We start from the raw sequence: 13,079 nt of genomic DNA, 5'->3' as shown, positions 1-13,079 counted from the left end.
ATTAGATTGATTAGTCAGCCTAACTCAACCTTCCAGTCCCATTAACCAAATCCTAATCACAAAAAAGTAATATTCAATTTGATCCAATGTGCCTTTAGAAAAGATCTATTTATACATTTTTTTACAACTTTTAACATCCAGTACTGTTTCACCTTCAGAAGAATTTGACCAAGAGACTACATAAACATATTTAATAAATGGCTGCTGTAGAATTCAAGGAATAGAGCTTAGCTTATTGCAGGTACCAAAGTCAATAAAATTAAGTCACCCTCACCTTCATCTCCTTGAGAACCAAAACTCTCATTAACTTATTCAACCATCTTCTTCAGCCCAGATGCCCCATTCCGGGCAAAACTCTAATCGAGTCGACGGGAAGCGAATTTATAGAGAGCAAAATTGATAAACTTCACCTGATCAAGAAACGATCTTCGGTCTTAACTTCTGCTTCTTAGGCAGAGAGGCCAATCCTGCTCCCAGGCCAACAGGCGGCCCATCGTCCTCTGCAGCAGGCACTGTTGTCATCGTCATCGTCGATGTCTCTGCCGCCGCAGTCGGCGTAGGAGAGGTTGGTTTTTTCTCAGTGGACTCCGAGGCGGCACCATCTGCGCTGCTGTTGACGAGGTTGAGGAGCTCGGAGAGCGGCGGCATGGCATTGACTGGCACGCCATGGGGTCGGACAAGCAGCCCTCTCGCCGCCGCTTTCTTTCGCACCTCTTCGGCGGCACGGGCGGCTCGCTGGTCAACACCCCTGCCTCGTGGTACCGTCCCGGCCAAAACTGCTGCGTTGAGGGATTTGTTCATCGAAGCAGCAGAGCCAACATTAGAAGCCCCCGCCGCCGCTGCCTGGACGGCTTGAAGTAAATCAGGATGGGCCTGTTGGCAAAAAAACCCGTCGACATTGGGTAAATAAGGAAGGTATGTGGATATCTGACGGAGGACGACAAAAGAGTAGTTACCTTCAGTATGTCGATGGCTTTCTGGGCAGATGCTGCGTCTGCCGGCAAACCCTTTTGCTTCTGCGCGCTTGTCTGCTAGCGGAAAGTTGAGATAAATGAGGGAGGAAAAAGGATATCATCAACAACACTCTGGAGAGAATATACTAGATTATTCAATTAGCCGAGTGAATATACTAATTTGATTTTTGAATGTTTAAACGATCAGAAACTAAAATTCGCATGGTTCTCCAGTTGAAGTTTCGAAAATTATTATAAACTATAATCACTCTTTCATAATCAATTATAATGCCAATCGGAATCCAAAAAGCAAGAAATCGCAAAAGAAATGCCGAGAGAGGAAGAGAGTGACAGAGAGATAGAGAGAGAAGATAGGAGATGACAGCAAGACAGAGGGAGAGAGAGAGAGAGGATAAGAGAATAAGAGAGAGAGAGAGAGACAGAGGGAGAGAGAATGCGAGAACGAGACAGAGATTAAACATGAGGGAGAGAGAACAAGAGAGAAAGAATAAGCAAGAGGTAGAACATGAGAGAGAAAATAAGAGACAACGAAAGGGAAAGAATAAGAGATAAGAGAGAACAAAGAAAGAGAAATGCCAACCTGAAGTTCCCGCATTTTAAACGTTTTCAACCAGTTGTCAGAGTCACGCGTTCGAGGATCATCCTCCCCCAGCTGTTTAACCAGTATGTCGTAAGTCTTCTTCTCATGCTGTCGCAATAAAAAATCAACCCATGGTTAGACCCCAGAAACAATAACAAGAACATCAAGACAGGTTAGATAACAAGAACATGCCTGAAGGGAGAGCTTGTAGGCGCCCATACAGTTAAACGCGATGGCAAGAGCATGATAACAAACCGCAGTCTGGATATGATCTTGACCGAGAAGCCTCTCATTCTTCTTCAAGGCTTCTTGCAAATATCTCAAGGCGGTATTCATTTTTCCTATATCTTGATACATCATGGCCGCATTTATGAAGGTCGCCGCAACATCGGGATGGTCCGGACCAGATGACACGCCCAGAAGGAGCAACGTCCGAGCCATGTGCCGGAGAGCAAGCTCTGTCTGGTTCAGTCCATGGTAGAACAATGCCATGTTACCATAGCTGAAAACATGGAAGGCATGAGAAAGAGATTAGGACTGTCAAGGGCAATACAAACTCATCATCATCGTCATCATCATCATGTTCCTTCCCTCATCCATGAGTGACTTAGACGAAAGATGATGATGACGACGACGAAATGGTCGAATGCTGTCTTAGCTTGAAAAAATAGAGGTTGATGACCATGACGGCTCTTGGAAACTGGATGACAACCATCATTGTTGTAATCCATGGGTGGTTTTTAAATGAATGACGATGATGATATGTCATCAGCCAACGGATGATGATGATGATGACAGCCCATTGGAACTGGCTGATGACAAAGATGATCATGATTAATGATCCATCACAGCTTTGAAATGATGGATAAAGAAGATGATGACAGAAATGGCTCTTGGAAATTAGAAGACTATCGCAATGATAATTTGTCAACATATCATGTATGTTGATGACAATGACAATAACAAGGACTGTCTTGGAAACTAAGTAATGGTGATGATTCATCATTATCATGGTCATCATTGACATCAAATAATAAAAGACATTTCCAAGAAGATTGTGGACCTGAAAATGGGATATTAGAGACAGGAAATACCTGTGGGCGGTGTCAGGGTGATCGATGCCTAGACATCGCTCGTTTATGATTAATTCTTTGTGTTGCTGCATGATAGCTCCAGCCATGTCTCCCGCGTGGTACAGAACCATGGCAAGGTATCTGAAAAACAAATAACTTCAAAAAATTAGAGAAGGATTTTGTCATAAAAAATTAGAAAAGGATTTTGTCGTCATTAAAAGATAGGTTTGGCAGAAAGACGAATTCCTCATTCTCATCATCATTATCCAAACAATACTCTGGTTAATGACGACCCTTGGAAACCGTATGATGATGATGATGACAAAGATGAAAGCAACATGACTAAAAGAGACACTTAAGTGTGGAAACTGATGGATGACGATGGATGATGTGATGAAGATGAAAGGTCATCAACTGATGGATGAAAATGACAATGATGCTTCATCGGCATTATTGATGCCCAACACCTAACCACAAAATGATATTCGGTTTCTATATGATATTTTTCTCCCCCTAGTGAGTACACGAACAAATTTTGTGGATAATAACAAAATGACAGGTTTCATTTAGACTAATTGAGGCGAAATATTTTAGAACCTAAAAAACATATCAAAATAATATTCACCTGCAACAATTGGCAACTTCCCGGTGCATTGGACCCGTGACCTGCAATTGAGTTCATGAGATTTTGAAGATAATAACTTAATCTATGAAATAAAGAGAAAACTTTCTGGAATGGATCGGAGAAGAGTTTCTCAAATCCTACTTGTTGCAATATTAGGAAAGCCTCCGAAAATAGAGCGTATGCCTCATTAAGCAACCCCTGCAAACGAAATGTGACATCATCTCCGAACTTTTGCACTTTCTAAGCCTACCAGCGGAAATAAAAATAAAAATTTATGTACCTCGGCCAAGCGACTCTTCCCAGATTCCATGAGATCCCTGGCCTGGGAACAAACAGGAACGGAATGCTTGACAACAGGCTGGAGGTTTAAAATGTCGGTGATTTGAAATGGCGTTTCAGTGTCAAGATCATATTTCCTAGCCGCAATGGATATTCCAACCTGAAATAGTCCCAAAAAATATCAAAACTGAAGACTATACGTCTTAATGTCGGCAATTGATATAACTTTTTTATCTGATTGATGGGATTGGCAGACGGTTGGATCACGATCTAGGAATGTATGATCGTTCAGCATCTTGATCATGATTAAATCATGATTCAGCATCGTGAACGATCCATAGATCTCATTACTGTGATCGATCATGATCGGATCTTATTGGAAGAATAAAAATTGAGAAACGAGCCCTTCTCATGATTATGAACACAATTTAAAGCAGTGGGCCAGAGTGATTGATCTGGTGTGCCGCGTGATAGTGTCATGGCTGATTGCAATCCAGACGTTCTGATCAATTGGATTGGATTGAATTGGCCGTCCCATCAGTTGAGAATTTCGATCTGGACCAATATTGTTCCGTATACACCCAATTGCGGACCCTAAATAGCACTGAAAGGATATATTTAAATATCCACATTGGGCATAAAGAACTGACCTTTTGGCAGAGGTTACGGATCACAGAGAGCTTCTTGATAGAAGACCTTGAGTCCTCTGGCAATTCAAACTATCAAAAAATATCACATCATTAACATAAATCCCCTGTATTTACACGAAATTTGATGGAAGTAAATAAGCACCTGATATTTCAACTTCGCGAACTCCTGAATCGAGACCCAGAGCCCTTCAGAAGAGATGTGCCCGTAAGATGATTGGGATTTTTTGGCACTCCGGTTTCTTCCCTTCGAGGAACTATGTGGCAACTGGTGCCCCGACAAGTCCTAAGAACAATAAATGAAGCGAGGATTTAGCCAACACAAAAATACATAAAACTTTAACAGGTTCTTAATCAGAACCTTGAATAGGTCTCAATATAGTCCACGGTTAAAAGACTAACCTTTTTTTTTGAAGATTAAAAGACTAATCTTATAGGTTAAGAGTTCCAACATTCAAATATTTAACCTCCAAGTTGAGTTCACTTCTTGACTTAACGGTTAGAATCTATGGCCTTTGTCTACAGCCTCAAGGTGTAAGATTGACTTTTCAAAAAAAAGGGTATAAGATTGACATCTGAAAGTCAACTAAATGATTGCATATTTTCCACGTGCGAGGATACATAAACCTAATACTTGGGTGAAAGAAAAATTGGTGCCGGCTAATTGACATTACACAAAAAAAGTCATCCGTTATGTGGCCCATATCTAAGGCTAGTATATATGAGAAAAACTCAGCATATAACCAGTATAAGATGCACCAAGAATAAGATAAAGTCAAGTAGTGAACTCAACTTGGAGGTTAAGTATAATATTTGAATGTCGGAACTCTTAACCTATAAGAATAATCTTTTAATCTTTCAAAAAAAAGTATTAGAATCTATGGCCTTTGTCTACAGCCTCGAGGTATAAGATTGACATCTGAGAGTCAACTAAATGATTGCATATTTTCCACGTGCGAGGATACATAAACCTAATACTTCGGTGAAAGAAAAATTGGTGCCGGCTAATTGACATTACACAAAAAAAGTCATCCGTTATGTGGACCATAACTAAGGCTAGTATATATGAGAAAAACTCAGCATGGAACCAGTATAAGATGTACCAAGAATAAGATAAAGTTGACAAATTTTCAACGTATTTGGCATAAACTCGGCAAAGAATGCACCTTCTTATGCCTTCCTTTGGAGTCAGCAGATGAAACTGTGCCAAATAAACAGTTCAGGAAATGAGAGAGGCAATGTCCAACCTCGTGATCTTGACACTCTCTTAACCCATCCTGTCGTTTCAAGAAAATATTTCACAGTTAACTCAAACTAGTTTTCCACTGAAAGGGTAGAATCAGGAAAAGTGTTTAGGTGTAATGGCCGAACTATTAACTGATAGGTAACAAGAATAAACCAAGTGATTTGTACGGAAGAACGGAGCACTACCTTCAAAATATGCTTGCAGGACCGAATAATGGTCTCCGCAGTAAACAGGTCCCACAAATGAGGGAGGTGCTTTATCATCAATGCGATCTAAAAAAAAGAAACGGAATTTTCTAAGAATTTTCTAAAAAGAAGAACAGAATCAGTAGCTAACTGTTATGACTGGTGAATACACACTCTTCCAAGATAACGAATATTTATCCCATGGGCATGAAGAGCGTCACTTAAGGTTTGACCGTCCATTGGTGACACTTCAAGATTGCAAAGATCTTTCACAAACTTTGGAATTACGACATCCAAAAGATAGGAGCCAGCCTTCTTAACGTTGGCCTCATCCAATGCTATCTCCTGACGAGAAAAGACCATTCATGCCTGAGTCAAACAGAATTTAAGTCCAAACAATAAATTAAGGGGCGAAATTTGTATCATGAAGGCCAACCTCAGGACTCCCGGCCAATTTGAACTCGGTAAAAGCATTGGGATTCAAGACTAGTTCATCACGTTGAGGCTTGATTTCATCTGACGCATTAGATTCTTCGGCCTTCTTTGTCTCTTGCTTTGGCATGTCCTATACAGTAAGAAGTCGTTTCATCAATAACGTATTAAAAACTTATCAATAAATTCTAGAACGAAAATACCAGAAAATAAATCCCTCAAAGCATTTTCTTTTCACACGGAGACATCACCTCTTTCTTACAGAACCACAATATTGACGTTTAGAATTGGAACTGATTCCACTAGAAGTAATTCAAGTGATTATTGAACTTGCCCAATTCATGACACGTACATTTAAGGTATCACCATCACCATTCACGGCATCAGATGTCATCTGAACTTCATCATTCGTCGTCTCAGCTTTGGATCTATCTTCAGCTTCACTCTACGAATATTGCACTTTTGTTAGGAAGAGAAGTATTATCCCTAGATTACTTGAACAGTTATTCTTACCTGACAGAAAGAAGCGACAAGTTCTGGTCTTAAGACACAAAAACGATTCTGCAGTCCGAGGTAGTTTGCATCACGTGGAGTCACTCTCATTAAGTCCAAAAGATAATGCCTACAGACATTCATCACCATATAACATTAGAATTTAAAAGTTCAGTTACTGAGTTTTGGAAGTGGGATTAAGGGAACTGTATTTTGATGTCTTTATATGGAAGATTTGGGTCGGGGACTTGAACATTAGAGTTTTATGCATGAATTGAACATTGGAGTTTACGGAAGAAATGATTTAAATATTCACGTAACCCTGGAACTGCTCTTCCATTATAATATAATAATAAATATAAAAATGTAATCGTTTATTGCAAACCTATCATCGCTCCCAACAATACCCTTGCATTCCACTGGAGCAGCCAACTTGACAACATTTCCAGACCCGTCAAGTACTGCGTGCTCCTTTAAATGGAGACGTTTTGCAGCTTCAAGAATCTGAGTAAAGTGATTAGAAGAAAATAAAATGTCAAAATATTCTCAACAAAGGGAAATTAAATGCTCATTTTATGATAAAATGACATTCATCGTAAAAAAATGCAGTTAGATTTAATACTTAAATATTAGAAATCCCGTTTCAATTGCCAGTTCAGACATTTCGTTTTATTCTCAACGTCAGAAAAAGAAACAGAAGATGTCGATTCCAAAAGGCTTAAACTCAAGCGAATAAAAGAGTCACAAATCTCAAAATAAGTTAAAAAAGAGTTTCATGCCGTCCTATGATGATACTTCCATGGTAAAAGTAAAGCGACAATGAACTCCACAATGAAAGTAAACCTTTAAAACGGCCATCTCTGATCGTTATCAAAGATGAATATCTACAAAACCAAACTATGAGAAATCACCTTGGAGTGGAACTTCTCATCCCAGCATATCTTCTTCCCATTGTCGACAGAACCGTACAAAAGGGAATCAGACTTATCCCCTTGGAGAATGCCAGGTATAATACTCTGTGGATCAATTAAAAAACAGGTAAGCCCAAACTGTCAGGGTGATCTCAACTAGTTCCGCAACAACCCTAACCATAAAGCTTAAAGAATCGATTAATAATATCAAAAGCATATCTACAACGCTTGAGATATGAAACTCGATTAAAGCGTGCTAGAATACTAAACGAAATGAAATATGGTGGAGGATTCAAGACGAACCTGCGCCACTACCCTGTATCCCCTGTAATCAATTATTGCCATTGCTAGATTATACAGCCCAGGAACATCAGCTTCCTGGTATGCCTTTGTTCCCCTCAGATCATTATTTGCAGATGCATAAGTTGCCTGCTCACCGTCACTCATCTGTGGATCAGTGGCAGCATCCCCCGAGGAATCTGATACATCGGTAGCAAGATGCTTGGCAACTTGAGAAAGATCGGGCAATTGGGATTTTGATATCTGCCCAAGGTCCGAATCCACCGCAAAGCTAAAGAATATGTTGTTGTGCACATACCTGAATAAGAAAAGATGATAATTACATGTAAATAAAAATGCCAATCGAAATAAAAATAAAAAAAGAATAAAGAGGAAACGGTTTTCTGAGCCTAACAGACATGTGAAAGCACTCGGGATCCGTCGGGTTAATCGGAGGTATACATCTGCTGATGACCCCGACAGCACCATTAATTGCCGCATCAACAAAGTCACATGCCACCTTATAAAGAGCACGGTCGCGTAGAATCCTGCAAAATATCCCCATTATAAGTGACATATCCAGATAATTAAAAACAATATTCTTTCAACTTTCACAGTGACATGCCTTTCTTGAGGAGTATTGTGAGGAAATTCCCTGCAAGATTGCAGCTCCTCGTTCCAGTCTCTCTGCATGCCAATCAGTTCGCTGCCAAATGATAGTGCCACCGCACTTTCAGCTCTGGCCGCATCCCTCTTATGTTCTGAGAAAGATATGGGCAAAAACACAACAAAATCAGCCGAAATATTGAAATATAAATATAATTAAAGCTTGGGATCTAGACTTATTTTTCATTGTACATATTTTTCCGCCAAGCGTGTCAACAGTAAGATCCATGAATAAAAAAGAGACCCATAAAGGAAGACAAAGCAATGAATGAAATAAATTCACAGCAAATTCAAAGAAATCCAGGTGAAAAAAACTTACTTAAAACTTAAAATATAAGCTGGATGGCTAACGTACTGGGAGGCATGTTATGTCTCCAATATTTTTTTTAATTATGAAAGGGATGGCCACCCGGCGAATCGGTTACCCTCAGATACAGTCCTCTCCAGGACTTATCAAAGCAAACAACGGAAGGGAGAAGCCATGTCACGTGCCAGCGTGGAGCACGAGCGCCCAACAGAATGAGTACTGCTGGGAGCAGAAGAGAATAAAGAGGGGTAGCAGAAGAAGCAGATGGGTGTGCGTTCTTCCAGAGTTAGTTACGGGGAGATTCTCTCGGGGAGGAAGGGCCAATTCAGCTAGTTCCACTGCCATCGCAAGGAGGGAGCCGATCCAGTCTCGCCTGCAGCTATCCAGTCTTCTAGTTAGATTCTCTCAGACTTGTTAGAGAGTTTCTAGTTTTCATCGTTATTCTCTTTCGGATTGAGTTACGTTTCTGGAGGTTATAATTCCTATACATTTCGATCTAGTGCTACATCCTGCATTCGTCTGCTTCTATCGCTTAAAACTACCGTGGAGTGTTATCTTGTTGAGCTACTTGCCATATAGCCTGGTCCTACAGCAGGAAGCTACAGCGAGAGGGTTCTATCACCCCCCCAGGGTATGTCTCTATTGTGATACAGTAACAAGAAAAAACATGATCAACAAAAATCGTGAAAATAGTAAATTATGAAAATGTCTAAGGGAGTCTTTTGGGCTTCCAACATAGAGGGGGAAGTGGTGTACCTTAATCTAAAATGCAACTGCATCAGTGTAGGAGCAGGCAGTGTTGAAGTTAATAGAAACAGAATTACACCAACATAGTTGCATGAACAAAACAAGAAAATTTATGGCCTTTTGGTAACAGTAAACATATATCCAACGAAACTCCAACCATCTTAAATAAACCAAGATTTTATAGATAAACCCGTGTCCTCCACCTAATACAAAGTGAGTTTTATAATAATATCCCCTTAAAGTTATGTATTTTCAGCCAAAAACTATGACATAGCGATACTGAATAGTTCCATCTCACAGTCAACCACAAGTGGAAAACATACCGGGAATTGGGTAAACTCCAAGCCAAGCGTTTGGAGGCAACAACGATTGAACATTCTCGAATGGGTGTGCAGAGGCTTTAAGCTCCAAAATTTCACGGAAACCTTCAAATATAAATATCTGAGAGCATTATTTTCATAACAGAATCGGCCAGAGACACAACAAAATTCAGACCTTTTTTGAATTTTGAGCTAAGCTTTTGCAGAAGAGTGATGAGGGCTACAGCTTCGAGTGCAGGCTTGGCAGGCCTAGAATCTAGCACACTTCCCTGACTTGAATTGACACTAAAGCCTTTTGTACTCCCGGTGATACAATATTTGTTGCCCTCTAGCGTCACCACGTCTAAGTAAAGAAGGTCACCAACTAACCTGAACAGCAAGACGATGGGCAAATTAAGATCTTTGACATAATAAATAACTGTCAAATTTTCAATAAACAATGTGTCTTAATTTAAAATAAATTTAGCTGTTAATCTCATCAGGCAGCAATTTTCAATATTATGAATCTCAGATGTGTTAAGCCTCACTCAACACAAGTAGGTTCAAACACAGTAAAAAATTATTTAGAGCGAAAATAGTAGGATTAATATCGAATGGAATCATGTAAAAAATCAGAGGAACTCTCATAACGCTTCACAGAATAGATATTACTGATTTATCTCAAGAAAAAAGACAAGAAATAATAACAACCTTCTGTAACTTGGAGGAGGATTAAAGGAAGAGAACACTAATGTATCAACGCATTTGACATCCTTCGGGGATGAAGAAACCAAGTTTGAAAGGGAATCGGTCATATCCTCCATGAACCCTAACCCATCAAGTTCCGGGGCTTCAGACTTATCTGTCCCGCAAAATTCACCAAGTGAGAGAGCTGAGACATTTCGTCATGAAAGCATAAAAAACCAGGTACAAGCTAGATACCCGCATTCTTCTTTTGAGCATTCTCATGCTGCAAGGCAAGCAATGTGGACAATGATGCGTGGGAATTAGAAGACGAAAGAAGCTCACGCGCTCGAGAGACATGAGATCTGATGGATCTTTCATCATACATTGCTGCAAACATGCAATGTCGAACGGAATAAAAAAATCAGCCATAGATTTAAAGTTTTCCAAAAAATAAGGAGTTTACCCATACGTACCAGAAACCATCTCCAAGGAGCAACCACCAGTGGTAATGTCAGCCACTTCAGAGATTTCATTATAGTCTTCTAGATGGACGGGACCTTCTTTGGTGTTCATTATCAGATCATAACACGTAAAGAAACAAGTCTCCGGAGCGTCTAGGAGAAATTGCCTCACGTCCATCACGGAATCCCTGGGACTTAGCTGCATTTACGTAGAAATGAACGATAGTGATAAGGGTTTCGGTGCTTTGGTGAGAGGTTCAAAAGTAAACATGAAAAAAAAATTAAATTAAATTCCTGCTTCAACTTACTTGTAGCTCAACTGTTTCCCCGGATTGTGCTTTGACAGACACTGGATAAAGCTGAAGATCCCCTGCGATAAAGAGGAAATTCAACACGTATGAAAGTTCAATATCAAGTTCATTTTAAACAAAGGAACTGGTGTAAGTTGAACAATAACAAGAATTGAATTAAAAGGTGACCATTCTTGTGAAGATAAACTAATCAAAGAAACACGATCACCACCACAAAGCTAGTTCAAATGATGCTTAATTCGATGAATTATCGACCATTTTGGCCCGCTCCAGCAGTTTTCTTTCGAGAGACTGCTTCAACTTACCGCGAACACCGGAAAAAACGGAAGTGCGGTAATTCGAACAGTAACGAGAGCTGAATTAAGAGCTGAACCTTCTCAAATAAAATAACTAATCAAATAGACAAGAACACCACCGCCACAAAACTACTTCAAAACCAGCAAATTGCGATGAACGATCAATCATTCCTATCCAACGATCAAACACCAGGATAGCCTCACCTTCCTGCTTCACATCCGACGACTGACTTTCCACTTTACTCGCGTTATCTCCCGCCAACTCATCCCCGGGAAGAGACTTATCGCCGTCGGCCACAGACGAAACCTCGGAGACGCCCACAGAAGTAGACTCCGCCGCTTTCTTCTCGACCTCGGAAGAGCTCCCCCGGCTTACAGCAGACAACTTGCCTCTGTTCCTACTCTTGCTCGACCTCCCAGCCATTTCTCACAATTCCTGCGATCAAATCAACAACAGCGATCAAATCAGAACAAAACCGAAGCTGCAGATTCAAAAAAAAGGATCGAAAGTTCAGGGATGAAGATGAGAGACGGTGGATTGGAGCGATGATTGGGAAGAACAGCAGGAGAAGCTGGCAATGGCGGGAGCAGAAGGCAGGCGGACGTCGCTAGGGTTTCATTTCTACTCCAAATCCTCTCCCTTGTCTGCCAAAACAGGTCCACCGATCGAACGATGGATTGACGACGACCTCCCGCCTTGTTCTTAAACCCCAAAGCCATCATCATCTCTTCGGTATTTAAATACTCCGCTCTGGAATTTCAAATTTTATCGAATGGTTTTTAAATAGCAAAATAAAAAATAAAAATTAATCATGTTTTTTTATAAATAAGAAAGTGTTCATAGTTTGTGTTGATGAGGAACATCGAGATCTTATACTAGAAGCTTATAATTTTATGAATAAGATTATGGAATGAGATAATAGTTTATAGAAGTGTAGCATCATATGCAACTTGTTGGAGAAACTATTAATGGTGTGTGTGACTGAGAAACCTAGGGTTGTTAAACTAGAAGCTTTTAATATTGTGAATGAGGCTCTGGAATTTTCAAATTCTATAGAATGGTTTTAAAAAGAAAAATTAAATAAAAAATAATCATTTTTTTATATATGAGTGGAGTGTCATATGAAACTTTGTTAAAGAAAGTGTTCATAGTTTGTGTTGATGAGGAACATCGAGATCTTATACTAGAAGGTTATAATATTATGAATAAGACTCTGGAATGTATTCATAGTTTATACAAGTGTAGCATCATAGTAATCATGTTTTATAGAAGTATAGCATCGTATGCAACTTGTTAGAGAAAGTATTAATGGTGTGTAAGACTGAGAAACCTTGGGATGTTATACTAGAAGCTTTTAATATTATGAATAAGATTTTGGAATTTCAAATTCAATGGAGCTGTAAGAAATCAATAATAATCATGTTTTATAGAAGTGTAGTGTCGTATGCAACTTAATAGAGAAAGTATTCATAGTTTGTATGAGTGAAAGAAATAGAGATCTTAAAGTAGAAGCTTTTAATATTATGAATGAGACTGGAATTTCAAACTCACTAGAGTTTTTTATAGAAGTTTAGTATCATA

At 39.6% G+C, this 13,079-nt stretch overlaps 1 protein-coding gene across 2 annotated transcripts; it reads right to left on the bottom strand.

The window, feature by feature from the left end:
- Positions 1–212: 212 nt before the first annotated feature.
- Positions 213–12,215, bottom strand: NOXY38 (tetratricopeptide repeat (TPR)-containing protein). 2 transcript variants are annotated; one of them, XM_078582648.1, is made up of 29 exons: positions 12,030–12,215; positions 11,702–11,933; positions 11,199–11,260; positions 10,903–11,089; positions 10,685–10,816; positions 10,454–10,604; positions 9,939–10,132; positions 9,767–9,868; positions 8,349–8,484; positions 8,143–8,271; positions 7,748–8,042; positions 7,445–7,549; positions 6,919–7,037; positions 6,555–6,663; positions 6,394–6,486; positions 6,046–6,174; positions 5,784–5,954; positions 5,610–5,696; positions 5,345–5,455; positions 4,324–4,464; positions 4,182–4,250; positions 3,533–3,691; positions 3,394–3,450; positions 3,253–3,293; positions 2,649–2,768; positions 1,747–2,056; positions 1,555–1,662; positions 957–1,031; positions 213–873 (listed from the first exon to the last, which is right to left on the bottom strand). In XM_078582648.1, the coding sequence occupies exons 2-29, from the start codon at positions 11,919–11,921 to the stop codon at positions 415–417; spliced, it is 4,071 nt and encodes a 1,356-aa protein (XP_078438774.1). In that variant the 5' UTR covers positions 11,922–11,933; positions 12,030–12,215; the 3' UTR covers positions 213–414. The 2 variants fall into 2 exon arrangements, with proteins under 2 accessions (XP_078438774.1, XP_078438775.1); XM_078582649.1 differs by having other exon boundaries at positions 957–1,028.
- Between the last annotated feature and the right edge of the window lie 864 nt (positions 12,216–13,079).

Source organism: Wolffia australiana, chromosome 11, assembly GCF_029677425.1.
Source record: "Wolffia australiana isolate 7733 chromosome 11, ASM2967742v1".
Lineage (NCBI taxonomy): Eukaryota > Viridiplantae > Streptophyta > Magnoliopsida > Alismatales > Araceae > Wolffia > Wolffia australiana.
The sequence above is the reverse complement of the archived record's forward strand: the minus strand, read 5'-3'. Positions and strand labels throughout refer to the sequence as shown.